Consider the following 16,862-nt stretch of genomic DNA (forward strand, 5'->3'; position numbering starts at 1 on the left):
TCAGGAAGATCCTCTGGAGGAGGTCACGGCAACCCTCTCCGATATTCTTGCCTGGAGAATCCCATGGACAGAGGAGCCTGGCAGACTACAGTCCATAGGGTCACTAGTTGGACACGACTGAAGAGGCTTAGCAGCATGAATCATTCTCTTTAGATAGGAGAGCAGAGCTGGTAAAGGGCTTTTACTCCTCCCTATTAATAGATGGCAACCCACTCCAGTATTCTTGCCAGGAGAATTCCATGGGCCGAGGAGACTGGCGGGCTACAGTTCATGGGGTCACAGAGTTGGACACGACTTAGTGACCAACAACAGCAAGATAATAGATGGTATATTGATTGCTTGCAGAGAGAAGTGACTAAGTAGTGCATGTGTGTGTGCTCAGTCATGGCACTACTGACATTTGGGGCCAGACAACCCTTTGTTGTGGGAGGCTGTCCTGTGCATTGAGGGATGTTTAGCAACATCCCTCACCACCATTCATTAGATGCCAGCTACCTCCACTCACCCTTTTGTGACAACCAAAAATGTCCTGACATTATAAATATCCCCTGTTGGGACAGGCATTTCCACTAGTAGAGAACCACTGCTATCAAGAAACAAGGGCAACCAACTGTCTCCTCTTCCTCAGTTCTTTATAAAGTAGTGTCTTCTACTGAAATCCATGTTGATTTGGAGAAGACTGTTGAGAGTCCCTTGGACTGCAAGGAGATCCAGCCAGTCCATCCTAAAGGAGATCAGTCCTGGGTGTTCATTGGAAGGACTGATGTTGAAGCTGAAACTCCAATACTTTGGCGACCTCATGTGAAGAGTTGACTCATTGGAAAAGACCCTGATGCTGGGAGGGATTGGGGGCAGGAGGAGAAGGGGACAACAGAGGATGAGATGGTTGGATGTCATCAGTGACTCAATGGACATGGGTTTGGGTAGACTTCGGGAGTTGGTGAGGGACAGGGAGGCCTGGCATGCTGCAGATAATGGGGTCACAGAGTCAGACACAACTGCATGACTGAACTGAACTGAATGGTTTCTAATGAGACCTCAGCCTCTTACTGGGTAGGTTTAAGGAAAAGTAGTATTAAAGTATTACTCGCTCAGTCATGTCTGTTTGTGACCACATGGATGGTAGCCTGCCAGGCTCCTTTGTCCATGAGATTTCCCAGCAAGAATACTGGAGTGGATTGCCATTTCCTTCTCCAGGAGATCTTCCCAACGCAGGGATCAAACCAAGATGCTCTGCATTGCAGGTGGACTTTTTACCATCTGAGCCACAAGGCTCAGAAGTAAAAGTAGTAGGTTATAGAAATAGAATTTTCACCAACCATCATTCATTGTAACTATATCAGATGCTTTTAGTCACAAGAAACAAAAGATTGAATTCAAATTGATTTGTATTATAGAGGTGAATTATTCTCAACGGGCTGATTTTTTTTTAGGTATTAATTGATCTGTTAGTTCAAATTTTTTTACCTATTAAAAAAAATTTTTTTTTTTATAATTTCTGTTTATTTGGTCAAGATTCAGCATGTAGGATCTTAGTTCCCTGACTAGGGACCGAACCCAGGCTCCCTGCATAGGAAATGAAGAGTCTTAACCACTGGACTGAGCTATTTTTTTAATTTAATGCTTCAGACAGCATTTTCTCATGTAAACCACTTGCCCCTTCTGACTGATAGATTTCTTATATAACCATCATAGGCTCAGAGTGTCATGGATGTCTTTTGGCAATCCCCTTGCCACACTCTTCCCATTATTCACCTACCAAATCATTTGTGCTTTATCTCCCACTACAGTATCACCTTCATCTCCCTGCCTGCCTAAGCTCAGGCTGGGGCAGTGACTTATTAGCTGGTTCTCTCCCCTCCCACTGTTTTCTTGGCAATTAATCTTTCCAAAGTTCAGCTTGTAGTTTTGCTTCTAACTCTAGCTGTTCCTTTATCTTACTCTTTAATACTCATCCTGGATTGATTAGTAAGGACTTCTCCCTGAGCATGTGGGAGTCTTATGTTCTAGCTTCAGTTCATTGTTCCAAGCTCTTTTCCCAACACCCCTCTAGTTACAGTGAGTTTCAGACAACTAGAATAGTCAGTATTCTCCAAACAAGCTACCATTTTTCTGACTTGAACCATTCTTTTTCAAAATATATGTATTTTTCCCCTTCAAAGCCAAACGCTAATTCCTCCATGTCTACACAGCCTTTGTCAATCTTCACAATTAGAGTGATTGCTTCCTTTTTTGCTCATCTCTGCTGTCTTCTGCCTGCCACCTTACAGATCTGTATTCTTGCCCCCTTCACCTTTCATATTCAGAGGAGATGCTAATGATTGAGTGGTCCAAGGCACAATGCATTGATGAACTAAGTGATGTTCTTGCATGCAATTGATTCATATTGTCTGTGCTTGTCATGTTGTCATTGACAAGGAGACAGTGGTTGTAGTATCTTCTGCTTGGAGATGACGATGTGGAAATTCACCTGTATAGTTCATTGGTGTTGCTCATTAAGTGCTAAATCAGGCATTTCATCTAGGTCCTGCCTTTTCCGCTAGAGGTACAACCATGAGCAGAATTACTGTATCCACCCTCTGTCTCAGTTTCCTCATCTGTAAAATGGGGATAACACCTACCTCACAGAATGAGAAGAGAATTAAATGGATGTGTGTGCGTGTAAAGTGCTTACAACAAAACCTTGCATCCATCAGTAGTAAGCATTATGTCAGTATTTGTTTATCCATTTGCTTATTTATTTTTCCAGTTTAAATTTCTTACTATTTTCTCAAAAGTCTTTATGGAAAGAGCAGACAGGCATAGAACTTAAAGAGAAACTCTTAAGAGGAAAAGAAGTATGAAAAAATACTAACTTTAGACTGATTTAAATATACTAGGTGCTGAATTTATAAGATTTCATTATTAAACTTATCTGACACTACTCTAAATACTGGTATTGAAGCATCTTATTATAAAAAAAAAATAAAAGTAACTCAGCTCAAAACATTTCTTTGGAAATGAAAATCCATGTCACAGATCATTATATTTATAACTCAGTGTAGCTATTTAGTAGATAGAAAAGCAGTCAGAATCTCTCGAACAGTGCACATATTTACTTAACTTGCCTTAGCAAAAATCAAGATTTATTGCCTTTCAAGATAAATTTTGACTAAATATTGACTCTTGGTTCTCAATCATTGTTTACCCGAAAGACCAATAAATCTTGACACTTCTCAACTTGAGTTGGAGTCTACTTGGTATTTATTAATTTATTTCATACAATTTATAATCTTAATAACAACATGCCATGAGATTAAACAAATAAACATTATAGAGTTTACCAAGAGAAGAAAGTCTTTAGTTTCTATTTTCTTTTTTTTCCTGCAAAAGCTTTCTTGTTTCCATTTGGTCCGCAGCTCAGGAGAGATCTCCAGGGTGGTTAAAAAAAAAAAAAAACTGTGTAGTGACTGCAGTGGCCAGAAGCCCTGACACCAGGGGCATGCAGATGGGTCCCACTGGGCTTTGAGGCTCCTAGTCCTGCCAGAGGGTGCTCCTCCTAAGAGATACTCACCCAGCCCCATGCGCAGGGGCTAGTCATGTGCAATGCATCTCTTGATGAGTTTCACCCCTTCATCCAGGGAGTAACTTTCCATGACATCACAGAGGCAGAGGTCTGTGCGGACAGAACCCAGGGCCCGAAGAGCCCACAGGGCCCAGCTCAGGGTCTTCTCCAGGGTTTCACACCACCAATCTTGGGAGGGCCTCTGCACGTCCTGAAGAGGGTGCAGCCACCGAGCTAGTTTTACATCTTTAAGAGACAGTCATCGCCCTTGTGCTACTCCCAAGCCACGTGGCAGAAGGGACTCACACGCCCCAGAGCCACAGTGATACAGTGCAACTAGATGCCCATGGAGCCGTGGGTGCGGGAGGCCCACAGATGGCCAACCGGTAGTTGACAGTGGACTCTACCTTGCTGGAATAATTCTGGTGAATCTGGTAGGCAGTGAGGCGCTAACCAAAAAACTGGCGTTGCCCGGTCCTAGTGGCAGAGGGCGGTGAGGGTCCCAGCAGTCACAACTAGAAAGGAGGTTGGGAGGTGGTGAGAGGTAGGAAGAAGGGGTATCCCAGCATCTGTTCCATCCAGACATTGTCAAAACAAGAGACAGATCCATGAGACCACCAGGTGTGCGGCCTGTATTTTCAATCCGCAGTAATTACCTGGCATGATTTTTCCCTTCATTTCTTACTTAAATATAGTACTTCTAGCTCTGTTAATACAACATGCAAATTGAAACTGACTTAGCAATTTAAATATTTCATTGTGGAAAAAAAAAAGCCCTCAGCTAACAGCTTGGAGAATACTTTTATTTTTTAAATAATTTTATATATTTATGTTTTTGGCTGTGCTGGATCTTCATTTATATGCAGGTTTTTTCTGCGGTGAGTGGGCCCACTCTTTGTTGCTGTGTGTGGGCTTCTCTCGGAGCATGGCTTTTTGGCCCCCAGGCTTCAGTAGTTGTGGCACGTGGGTTTTGCTCATGGGCTTAGTTATTCTGCAGCATGTGGGATCCTGTCAGACCAGGGATTGAACCCTTGTCTCCTGCATTGGCATGCGGATTCTTTATCACTGAGCCACCAGGGAAGCCCTAGAATACTTAAAAATTTTAAACCAATTAGTATTCAGATTAGATTTTTTAAAGATCTCTCTTTGGTTGCCACTGTCTTGCAGGTATAGTCAAGTAACATATGATTGTGCTCAGATGACCTCTGTCTTGAACGGTTGACGGCTCTTGGTCTCAGTTGCCTCTGTCTGTCTTCTCTGGATATAATGTGCACTGAACACTCACTGTGTCCAGGTGCAGTGCTCATGCCTCACGGGTATAACATTTGCCATCTTGCTGTGTTGAAAGGAAAATTCCTTGGTTAGGCACCTCCATCTTGTATGAGAGGAGTTTTTTACTTCTGTTATGTACTTAAGGCTATAGCTGTCCTAGCAATAGTTACAGTCCATTCTACAAGTGCCAGCTTAAATTATCCTAAATATGTGTCAGCCACAGTAGGAACATTTCCTTCCAAGTGTTACTTAGACTTTTTAACATGTGTCAGCCCTCTGACTCTGTAGCCCAACTTTTGGAGTCAGATATTTGGCCAACAAATGAGTGACAGTTTCTCTTTACAATCTCACAGTGCCATGAAAGTCATTTATAGACAAACATAAAATGAAGCCCACTGGACGAAAATTCTTTTCTGATGAACAGAAATGATTTTCAGAATAGCATTGGAAGCAACCAGTCTGTACATTTCAGGAATACAGTTGGGTATGTGTATTCCCTCCCAACCATGAAATTTTCATCTCCTGGAGAATTCCCTACCAGAGGACCTTATGGAGAATATAATTTGGAAGTATCACCATTTAGGGGATTCCCAGGTAGCACTAATGGTAAAGAACCCTCCTGCCAATGCAGGAGACACAAGAGACATGAGTTCAGTTCCTGGGTCAGGAAGATCCCGTGGAGAAGGAAAGGGTAACCCACTCAGTATTCTTGCGGGAGTAATTCCGTGGGCAGAGGAACCTGACGGGCTACAGTCCACGGGGTCACAAAGAGTCAAGCATGACTGAGCACAGCACACCATCCAAAGTGAGACCAGATAACACAGCGACTACCAGCAGCATATCATATTATTCACATGAGCAGTTAGAGGAGGGACACAATTGGTTTTTCTTTATTTCCCCTTTTGTTCCTTTAGTTTCATTTGAGATGCTTATAGGTACTATTTTCATTGTAACAGACAAAATACATACTCAGAGACATTTGTTTTCATGTGCCGATTCTCCAAGTATTTCTTGTCTTAATTGATTTCATGACTAAGTAGACGTCTCCTACTTTATGGGTCACCACCCGATCCCAGAGTAAGTTGGATGCTTGAGATAGGATTAAGTTTTGGATCACTTATTTCTAAGAAGGTATTTCTCAGTGTCCTTCACCTTTGTCCTCTTCCTGTTGCAATTATGTAGAATCCTGTAGCCTTGGTTCCACCTGTGTTAACTTGTGAACAATGTGTGGGATCAGTCTCTCCTGGAAGCTCCATCCCCTTCGACAGTGGAGGATGCAAGTCTGGAGGCCAGGGTGCTTTGTTCCAAGTTCTCTTTTTTTGCTGTTCAGTTGCTAAGTCGTGCCTGACTCTTTGTGACCCCATGTACTACAGCACGCCAGGCTTCCCTGTCCCTCACTATCTCCCAGAGCTGGCTCAAACTTATGTCCACTGGGTCAGTGATGCCATCCAACCCTCTCATCCTCTGTCACTCTTCTCTTGCCCTCAACTGCCCTTAGTGGACACCAAAGCTACCTTACAAAAGTCACTTCTTCCCTGTGTCCAGCAATCCTTTGTTTAAACACTGTGCCCAGCTTTATGCTAATACTAGGCTCATGAAACAGAATTTTCTACTGTATACTGAGTGTGACATCTTATTTTTAAAAAGTGCTTATTTGACGTTTTCTTAATGAGCCAACGGTTATAGACTGTAAGCTAGGAAAGCTAAGTTCTTTATGCCTTTCCCCCCTAATTCTTGTAAAAGAGTAAGTCATTGAAATCCTCATTTCTGTTTTCTGACCATGCCTTGAGACATGTGGAACCTTAGTTCCCCAACCAGGAATCAAACCCCTGCCCCCTGCAGTGGAAGCTTAACCCCTGGCCCACCAGGGAAGTCCTATTGTTTTCCTTCATTTTAGAAAATCTGATTCCTAGGGCATTTGATTAGGCTCCAGGCATTTGATCAGTGTTTGCCCAGCACTTCCCACGGCTCACTGTCTCCCCCAGAGAACACCTGGTGGGAGGGAGGAGGCAGGAACTGGGCTGCTTCCGCTCTTATGGCGATCAGTCCTTACTCTGTGCACCAGGTAAAAGAGGGAACGAAACTTGCCAGTTTTATTTTTTCTGTTTTAACAGAGCAAATGAAAGTTAGTCTGTGCACTCTCTTTCTCTTCTCTCTTTTATAAAGGCACCTTGTCTTCTCTCTGTTCCTGTTCTCTTCTTAGGGCATTTCTTCCTTCCCAATACAAAGTCCTGGATTTCCCCTACCAAATGAGCTGGAGAGGGTAGCGTGGCTGGCTCCACTTAGAATGCATTGGGTGAGTTCTCTCCCTAGTGAATCACCTGGTCCAGACACAGACCTCGTTACTTTTCCCTTGTGCCTATGAATTTTCCACCTGCCGGCCGGGGCAAGGAGGGCTGTAGCCGGGAGCCAGGAAGTAGAGGGAGATGGTTGGTTGGCGTCTCAAGATCTCAGCCTCAGCAACACCTCACTGCAGCCAACTGAGCAAACTAGGTACCCTTGTTAGAAGAAAGACTATGCCCTTGTGGAGAATTATGCCAACATTTCTACTTCAGCCCCCAGCAACAGACTTTTTTGGGGTGTCTGTAGTGAAAGGCCCCTTGGGAAATGGACTGTACAAGCAGCAAATAGGATTTTGGTTAAATGGTGACATTTGTTTCCCAAAGTGTATCAGAAGGAGGCTAAGCTCTTCAGAACATGTGTTCATTAAAGATTGAAGTGGGGTGGGAAGCAATAAAAAAAAAAAAAAAAGGCCAGTAGGTTCTCTTGTGAGATAGTTTTTTGTTCCTATGAATTGAATACACTCTCTGAAAACTTTCAAAAAGAGACAGGGAAGAATGTATTTGCTTTGATCCTACATGTGGAGTGTTCTCTACTACAAATGCCTTTTAATTTAGAAACATTGTTGAAAAGTCTGTTTGAAAGTACATGAAAATGTAATATGTAAATAAGTTCTAATTAGTTATTTCAGTTAATTATTTTTTTGTCTCTGCTTTGCAGCTCTATTTTTCTTCCTCAGAAGGTCCCTTGTCAGAGTCCAGCTTTGGCCTCCTCAAAAAAATGTGTTTTTCTAGTGGTCATTATTAAGAAAATACGTCCCCCCCACTCCTGTTGACAACCTCATAGTGATAGAGTAAAATCCCAGGGTGTTATGGGGAATTGTTTCAGACAGTTTTAGTCTGCGATTTGCTAGGAGGATATTAAAGCAGGAAATCTTGCAGTTAATTAAAAGAACGGGTGTATCCTTTTTCAAATAAATGGTATCTGTTATTTTTTAGAAAATGAATCTACACCAGGCCACTAACTGGACTCTAATCTTTCCTGAGTATCCTGTGTTCTTTCAATGACAGATACATTGGATTTGGAGATTAAAATTTTTAATTCTTTCTAAGTCAAATAAGATGCTTCTCAGTGAATGCTCTGGAAAAAAAAAATGCTGGTAAAATGAACTGTTGTTTCTACATAGTAAATTTTTGAAAATTGACTAAGAATTTAAAATGTTGAGTTTAGAAGCCTAGAAAGTAAACTATGTGACAAATTATGAGCTTTTCACTTAGCAATCTACCCTCCCTCTGCATTTCACTTAATTAGAATCAGAATTTTTGAGCATGGAGGGACCTTTGCAGTCACCTAGAAATCAGGGAACTTTCCTCAGCTTTTACCCACCACAGCCCCTGGTGGTGGTTGGTTGGGTAGAAATGCAAGTTCCTGGGCCCTACCCGAGATTTACAGGGTCAGAATCTCTGGGGCCAGGCTGGGGCTGAGAGGGACTACATTTTTCACAAACATCTCCAGAAAATTCTGATGCTCACTGAACTTGGCAAACCACTGGTTTAGGCTGACTCCTTTATTTTGTGGTGAGGAGAGGCAGCCTAGGGACTTTAATGGGTCAGGCTCATCATGTTCCCTTACGAAAGAGCACACTTCCTGACTCTGTGTTGGTTGCTTCTGTCATGTCCAACTCTTTGCGACACTATGGACTGTAGCCCGCCAGGCTCCTCTGTCTATGGGACTTCCCAGACAAGAATACTGGAGTGGCTTGCCAGTGAGTAGCTATTCCCTGTTCCAGGGGATCTTCACAACTCAGGGAGTGAACCTGGGTCTCCTGCATTATTGGCAGATTCTTTACCATCTGAGCAACCAGGGTTCCTGACTCTAGACTTATGCTTGTCTGTACACTATGTATCCAGAACACTCCTAAGCACAGAAAGAAGTCGGAACCTTCTAGGTCATTGTTGCTGCTGCTGTTAAGTCGCTTCAGTCGTGTCCGACTCTGTGCGACCCCATAGACGGCAGCCCACCAGGCTCCCCCGTCTCTGGGATTCTCCAGGCAAGAACACTGGAGTGGGTTGCCATTTCCTTCTCCAGTGCATGAAAGTGGAAAGTGAAAGTGAAGTCACTTGGTCGTGTCCGACTCTTAGCGACCCCATGGACTGCAGCCTACCAGGCTCCTGCATCCATGGGATTTTCCAGGCAAGAGTACTAGAGTGGAGTGCAATTGCCTTCTCCTCTAGGTCATTAGAAGCTGTCAACTTTTAAAACAAAAAAGGTTGAGAGTTTAGTGAACAAAATTGAGTTTATTTGGGAATAGCAGAGGAATTGCTTTGGGACATGCAAACTATGGTGAACCATAAGCAAGTTTGGAGAACAGTGGAGAGGAGCAATTCTATTAGGAAAGGGGAAGCTGGAAGGGGCTGTGTTGAAGGAAAGGTCATTGGACGACAGTGAGTATGCGGGGTTGTGGTGTCTTCTCATTGGTTGGATTGTTGACAGACAAGGAGAAAGTCTTCCTTCTTTGTGCTTGGCTATATAAAGTAAGCTGCCACAAATAACATGCGCCTGAGACCTCCTCTTTCAGTGCTTCCTATGTCCATTTTGAATGAGGTATTCTGTTATATTCATTTTTGTAGGGTGATTTCAGCATCAAAAGTAGGAGAGCATGGTTCTAAATACGTTATAAAAGTAAAGACACCCAAGAACTAGAGGTAGTTTATGTGCTGCTGCTTGTGTCTCAGCTAAAACAAGTATGAACCCTAGCCATGTTCTCTTTCTCTTTTACGAGCCTGGACACCTGTGCGAAGTGCTGAAGCTGTTTAGCTTATTGAGTTGAACCCTCAGCCTGTTAAGCTTTGAACCTGTGTGCCTGGTTGATATACACATTTGCAGGCTATGTGCTTTCTTAAAAAGCACACTTGTGTATTTTAACATTGCCTATGTATTAGGTTGCATCTAGGAGATAATAGTCGGACACAACTGAGTGACTTCACTTTCACTTTTCACTTTCATGCATTGGAGAGGGTAATGGCAACCCACTCCAGTGTTCTTGCCTGAAGAATCCCAGGGACGGCAGAGCCTGGTGGGCTGCCATCTATGGGGTCACAGAGTCGGACACAACTGAAGTGACTTAGCAGCAGCAGCAGCAGGAGATAATAATAAAGTCACTAAAAGTTATAGAATAATAAGCCCAATAGGACCTACTAAAACATTCAGCAAATGCTTACTGATGTTTCAGTTCAGTTCAGTCGCTCAGTCGTGTCCGACTCTTTGCGACCCCATGAATCACAGCACGCCAGGCCTCCCCGTGCATCACCATCTCCCGGAGTTCACTCAAACTCATGTCCGTCAAGTCGGTGATGCCATCCAGCCATCTAATCCTCTGTCGTCCCCTTTTCCTCCTGCTCCCAATCCCTCCCAGCATCAGAGTCTTTTCCAACGAGTCAACTCTTCGCATGAGGTGGCCAAAGTACTGGAGTTTCAACTTTAGCATCATTTCTTCCAAAGAACACCCAGGGCTGATCTCCTTTAGAATGGACTGGTTGGATCTCCTTGTAGTCCAAGGGACTCTCAAGAGTCTTCTCCAACACCACAGTTCAAAAGCATCAATTCTTTGGTGCTCAGCCTTCTTCACAGTCCAACTCTCACATCCATACATGACCACAGGAAAAACCATAGCCTTGACTAAATGGACCTTTGTTGGTAATGTCTCTGCTTTGCAATATGCTACCTAGGTTGGTCATAACTTTTCTTCCAAGAAGTAAGCGTCTTTTAATTTCATGGCTGCAGTCACCATCTGTGGTGATTTTGGAGCCCAAAAAGATCAAATCTGACACTGTTTCCACTGTTTCCCCATCTATTTCCCATGAAGTGATGGGACCAGATGCCATGATCTTCGTTTTCTGAATGTTGAGCTTTAAGCCAAATTTTTCACTCTCCTCTTTCACTTTCATCAAGAGGCTTTTTAGTTCCTCTTCACTTTCTGCCATAAGGGTGGTGTCATCTGCATATCTGAGGTTATTGATATTTCTCCCGTTAATGTTTATTATATCCCAAATTCAAACAAGCAAAAGCAAAAAAGCTAAAATAACTTACATTTATTTTTGCAATGTTTTATGGTGTACATTTCAGCTATAATGGTGCTCCCAAATTTCTACAAGATCACGTTCACTTTCTAAATCATTAGGGAAGATTGAATTCTGTTCAGTATCATTTCAATGTGAAGTCAGCTTGAATGTCTACAGTGTCTAGAATGTGTCAAGTTCTGCTCAGCTCTGTTTCACAGTCCATATGTGGCCATGTTTAATGTGTAATTGTTGGAACAGGCAACGTATCTGCATAGGGGTGTTCACCAAAGTGAAGAGGCAGGTTAGCAGGATCAATTTCAAGAGGCAGGTGAGCAGGTTAAGAGGATCAATTCCAGAACAGCTCTGGGATGTTAAAATCTCTTTATATGCATGAGGCTGTTTATGTGCCAAATAATATTCAGTTTATCATCTCTTCAACATAAACATTTATTGCTGGTCTGTCATGTGTAAAGCTCTGTGTTAAGTGCTAAGGATAAAAAATAGATCTGAGCAGTTTATAGTGTAGTTGTGGCTATACGAGCACATCAAAAAGCACAATAGTTTAAGGAGGCATGCACTATATGCCAAATGAGCACCATGCTCAGTGGGTGCCGCAGATGGCATTCCAGTGTTCAGAGCCTAGTGATGGCACCTTCCACTCCCAACAGAAGCGGCAGATGTGTTTGGTTTTTCCTTATCAATTTTATGCATATCTCAGCCCTCAGCCAATCTGAAAAATAGGAACTTGTTACCATCTTGTTGCTACTCAACCATAAAGAAGTAGTTGTTCTAGGAAGACAGTATTAAATTCTGGAAGCACAATTCCAATACATTTACTCCTCGTCTTTCAATATCTCTTGTATTCCAAAACAGTGGGATCTAGTTCTCTTTCTGGAGGGTACTTTGTGGACCTGCTTGATGTTGTTTTATTTGTGATGAACATGAAAGCTCTAGGAATTTTCTGATAATTTCATTCATGAATTCATGTAAGTATCCTCTTAGGTTGTCAAACATGTTTGAGCTCCTTCTAGTGGAAATGGGGAGCAACTCTGATTATATTATTATTACTATTAAGAGTAATCTATGCTTTCCTGATGGTTCAGATGGTAAAGAATCTACTTGCAATGTGGGAGACCCAGGTTCTATGACTGGGTCAGGAAGATCGCCTAGAAAAGGGAATGGCTATCCACTCCAGTACTCTTGCCTGGAGAATTCCATGGACAGAGGGCTACATAGCCTGGTGGGCTACAGTCCATGGGGTTGCAAAGAGTTGGGCGTGACTGAGCGACTAACACTTTGATTTTGTACCCATTTTATGAAATAGGCTTAATATGAGATTTCTTTGATCAATATAGTTCTTGGCATCCAACCATGAAATGGGCCATGAGGAAGGGTTTCTAAAATGAAATCTGTAGATAAGACATGTCAGAAAAGTGATGCTGGTATATAATGCTGATGACCTGTTCTGGATGTTGTGCTTTGGCTTGATTGTAACAGAATTTCTGTTATCAATAGAATATAGTTCCTCCTAGCTAAAGGTAAATAATGGCTTCTTTTTTGTCAAGGCCATGATTATTACCAGCTTCCCTGTCAGTACCAGGATGGTACTCACATAATCATGGACTTCTTGGACATGAAAAAGACCTTGGCAATCATTTGCAAGCAGTCAGTGGTCTTTAGTGATGGGCAGGATCCGGCAAAGTAGAGATCGAAGAAAAGGATATCATGAAAGAAGTAAATCATGCCAAGATATGGAGGGTGAAGTGAGCACACTGTGTGTATTTGGGGAACAATGAGGAGAGACTTCTCTGACTTCAACCAAGAGGTTCTATTTCCATTGGAGAATCACAGGAGTAGGTAGTTGGAAAGGAGAGGTAGGGGCCAATCAAAGGACACATTCCTTTCACTGATTTTGTCAGCAGAGGAAGGCTACATGTCAGGTTTTAGGTTCATCTTAGAATCAGACAAGTTTAGAACCCAACCCAGTCTCCATCTCTGACTGGCTGTGTTGTGCTTTGTCCCTCAGTCATGTCCAACTCTTTGCCACCCCATGAACTGTAGCCTGCCAGGCTCCTCTGTCCATGGGATTTTCCAGGCAAGAACACTGGAGTGGGTTGCCATTCCCTTCTTCAGGGGATCTTCTCAACCCAGGGATTGAACTCAGGTCTCCCACATTGCAAGCAGATTCTTTACCATCTGAATCACCAGGGAAACCCTGACTGGCTTGGTGACCTCAAGACAAAATACTTCACCTGGATAAATAAACCTTAGTTTATTCATCTATAAAAAAGAGCTGATAATATCTTCCTCATAGAGTTGTTGCGTGGGTTAAATAAGATCCTATATGAGAAGCCCTCAGCCAAGTGCCTGGTGGAAGTAGGATTTCTGAGGCGGAAGAGAGGAGATGAAAGGGCGTTGGTTGTAGAGAGATGGTCTCTGGCTGCTGTGCACAGAAGTGGAATTAGAAGAGATCAGAAATGTACCAGTATCAGCAGTCCCCCAGGAGGCGAAAGGGGCGAAGCTGCCAGGCTAGGAAGGAGGCGTGCATGCTCAGTGACTCAGTCGTGTCTGACTTTTTGCCACCCCATGGACTGCAGCCCACCAGGTTCCTCTGTCCACAGGATTTCCCAGGCAAGAATACTGGAGTGGGTGGCCATTTCCTTCAGGGGATCTTCCTGACCCAGGGATCGAACCCACATCTCCTGCATTGCAGGCGGAAGAAGGGGACGTGTCTGTATATGTATTCTCTGCAATTTCTTTCCTGTTGTTGACTTTTGTTTCACTTGAGGATTGTATAACTTCATTCTACAGTGTTAGAGAAGTACAGTAATCACAGACTTTTCTTCTCCCCTGAACAGGATGCCAGCGATCCATAGGCCTTTCCAACGGGAAAGCCAAGGTGTGCAGCTACAGCGGGTGGTATTACTGCAGCAGCTGCCACGTGGACGACAGCTTCCTGATCCCAGCCCGCATAGTCCACAACTGGGACACTTCAAAATACAAGGTGGGTGCTGAACCTGGGTTCACTGCATAATAGTGATTTTGCTTTTTACTTGTTGTCACGTGGATTCTAAAGAGAATGAGACTTTGAGGCAGACCTGATTAAGGTCATCTCATAAATGCTACAACTGTATGCTCTTTTCCCACTCTATACTATTTCTATTGCATTATTTGGGGCTTCCCTTGTATTTCAGTCAATAAGGAATCTACCTGCAATGCAGGAGACCTAGGTTCGATTCCTGGGTCAGGAAGATCCCCTGGAGAAGGAAATGGCAACCCACTCCAGTATTCTTGCTTGGGAAATCCCATGGACAGGGGAGCCTGGTGGGCTACAGTCCATGGGGTCACCAAAAGAGTCAGACACAACTGAGCGACTAAACCACCATTGCATAATTTCCCTCCCTTCTAGGCTGGGAATCATAGGCTGATAATTTCTACATTTATCTCCAGCTCCAGTTTTGCTACTGAAACTGAGACCTGTGGATTTAATTGCCTGATGGCATTTATTTCAACTGTGGTTTTCAACCTAGTCATCCTTTAGACCTGTGAACTGGTTAGCTTCGTTGCACAGCGTGTATACCCTTGTGTAAACCAAATTGCATAAATCAAATTTGGCAAGTCAAGGAATCTAACCCCCACTGGAGTCATACTCTAGGTTTAGGACATTTATTTATTTTTTGTGTGGTCCTGGGTCCCGGGACCCAATAGAGAATTCTGTTACCTGATCTGACTAGAAGCTTTCCTCATTCTTCTGCCAGAATATTGTCATGTCTGCCTTGAACGAACCTTCCATGCAAGGTGCTACATACAAAAACAGGCTGTATGATGGGTTTTATACCTCCTTGCTAACAGATGTCTGAGTCTTGCTTTCATTGTAACGGTATCGCCCTGGAGCAACATGGGCGGGAATGGAACCTGTAGCTGCTACCTACCTATCATCTTTGAAGTCTAAACTGAAACTGACCACTCTGAGTGGCCAGTCGGCTTGGATCCTTTTCTGCATCCCTGGGCAGCTCCTGTTGTGCCCAATAATCATCCACATGTCTTTAATCTGCCTCCTCCCTGAGGAGTCCTTCTCAGCATATGCCTCCTACTTCAAGGAGAAACTGAAGATTTGAATTCGAATACCTGCAAGCCTGCCTACATCTGTATCTGTCCTTACTGCCTCCCCTCCTGGGCTGGGAAGAAGAGCCCTTTCCCTCATTTAGAGATCCTCCTTCCACATGTGCTCCCGATACTTTTACCCATCTCAGGAACCCCAGCTCTTTGTTCCAGGGCCAATAGAAGAATGTCCTCCTTGATGAAACCTCTGATGCTTCCTGCTTTCCCCATCTGTACTTTGTTAGTTACTCCCCATGGGCTTCCCTGGTGGTAAAGAATCCCAGTGGTAAAGAATCCGCCTGCAGTGCAGGAGATGCAAGTTTGATCCCTGGGTTGGGAAGATCTTCTGGAGGAAGAAATGGCAACCCACTCCAGTGTTCTTTCCTGGAGAATTCCATGGACAGAGGAGCCTGGCGGGCTACAGTCCATGGGGTTGCAAAGAGTTGGACACAACTTAGCAACTAAACAATAAGAATTTCTCTCTGTGCCACCACAACACATGTGTGAATCTCTAGAATTGCACTTATTTAGGGGTTAATAGAAGGCAATGGCACCCCACTCCAGTACTCTTGCCTGGAAAATCCCATGGATGGAGGAGCCTGGAAGGCTGCAGTTCATGGGGTCGCTGAGGGTCGGACAAGACTGAGCGACTTCACTTTCACTTTTCACTTTCATGAATTGGAAAAGGAAATGGCAACCCACTCCAATACTCTTGCCTGGAGAATCCCAGAGACAGGGGAGCCTGGTGGGCTGCCGTCTATGGGGTCGCACAGAGTGGGACACGACTGAAGCGACTTAGCAGCAGCAGCAGCAGCAGGAACTTTTGTTCAACAGGCCTTTATCAAAATCCTCTCTCTACCTCTAATTAGGTGCTTGACTGGTTGAGGCAAATAACTTGAACTTTCCTGAGCTTCCATTTCCTAATCTGTAGAATGAACCCAGACTACCTGGGTTCAAGTCTTAGCTTTGTCACTTAGTAGCTATCTGATTGGATTTCCCTGGTGGCTCAGATGGTAAAGAATTAGCCTGCAATGTGAGAGACCTGAATTTGATCCATACTTGGGTCAAGGAGATCCCCTGGAGGAGGGCATGTCAACCCACTCCAGGATTCATGTCTGGACAATCCCCATGGATAGAGGAGCCTGGCGGGCTACAGTCCATGGGGTGGCAAAGAACTGGACACGACTGAGTGACTAAGCACATACACAATAGTAGGGATAGTCCCTACTTCTTAAGGATGCTATTTGCTTAAATGAATAATTCACAGAAAACGTCTAGTGCTGTGTCTAGAATGTAAGTAAGTGCTCAGTTAATGCCAGCTTTTACAATGATTGAATATAAGATAACTCTAAATCTCTTTACCTGACATAAGACATGTATGATCTCTAGTCCCAGCCTTTCTAGCCCTTCCATCCACTGCCTCCCACCCCTGAGTCTCTTAAGAGCATACTCCTTCCCATCACCCAGTCCTGCCGGGCTGTTTCACACCTCTTGTCTCCCTCTTGCCCTCATTCAAATCCTAAACCCAGTTTAAATGTTCTTTCCTCTCCTGATTCTTCCCTTCCCCTCTGTCACACAGAGTTGTCATTCTCTCCTCTGCATCT

At 43.7% G+C, this 16,862-nt stretch overlaps 1 protein-coding gene across 3 annotated transcripts in view; it reads left to right on the forward strand.

Annotated features, from left to right (window-relative positions):
• Positions 1-16,862, forward strand: part of PLEKHM3 (pleckstrin homology domain containing M3) — a 223,389-nt gene that overhangs the window by 70,517 nt on the left and 136,010 nt on the right. For all 3 annotated transcript variants that reach the window (XR_015143057.1, XM_086343271.1, XM_086343275.1), the window contains exon 4: positions 14,016-14,161. Coding sequence is in view for 2 of the 3 variants with exons in the window: in XM_086343271.1 (XP_086199397.1) it covers positions 14,016-14,161 (146 nt within the window). In the remaining variant the exon portion in view is untranslated. The remainder of the gene's footprint in view (positions 1-14,015; positions 14,162-16,862) is intronic.

Source organism: Bos grunniens, chromosome 2 (genome assembly GCF_055505025.1).
Source record: "Bos grunniens cultivar Pamir isolate PY7600 chromosome 2, Bosgru_T2T1.0, whole genome shotgun sequence".
In the NCBI taxonomy this organism is placed as follows: domain Eukaryota; kingdom Metazoa; phylum Chordata; class Mammalia; order Artiodactyla; family Bovidae; genus Bos; species Bos grunniens.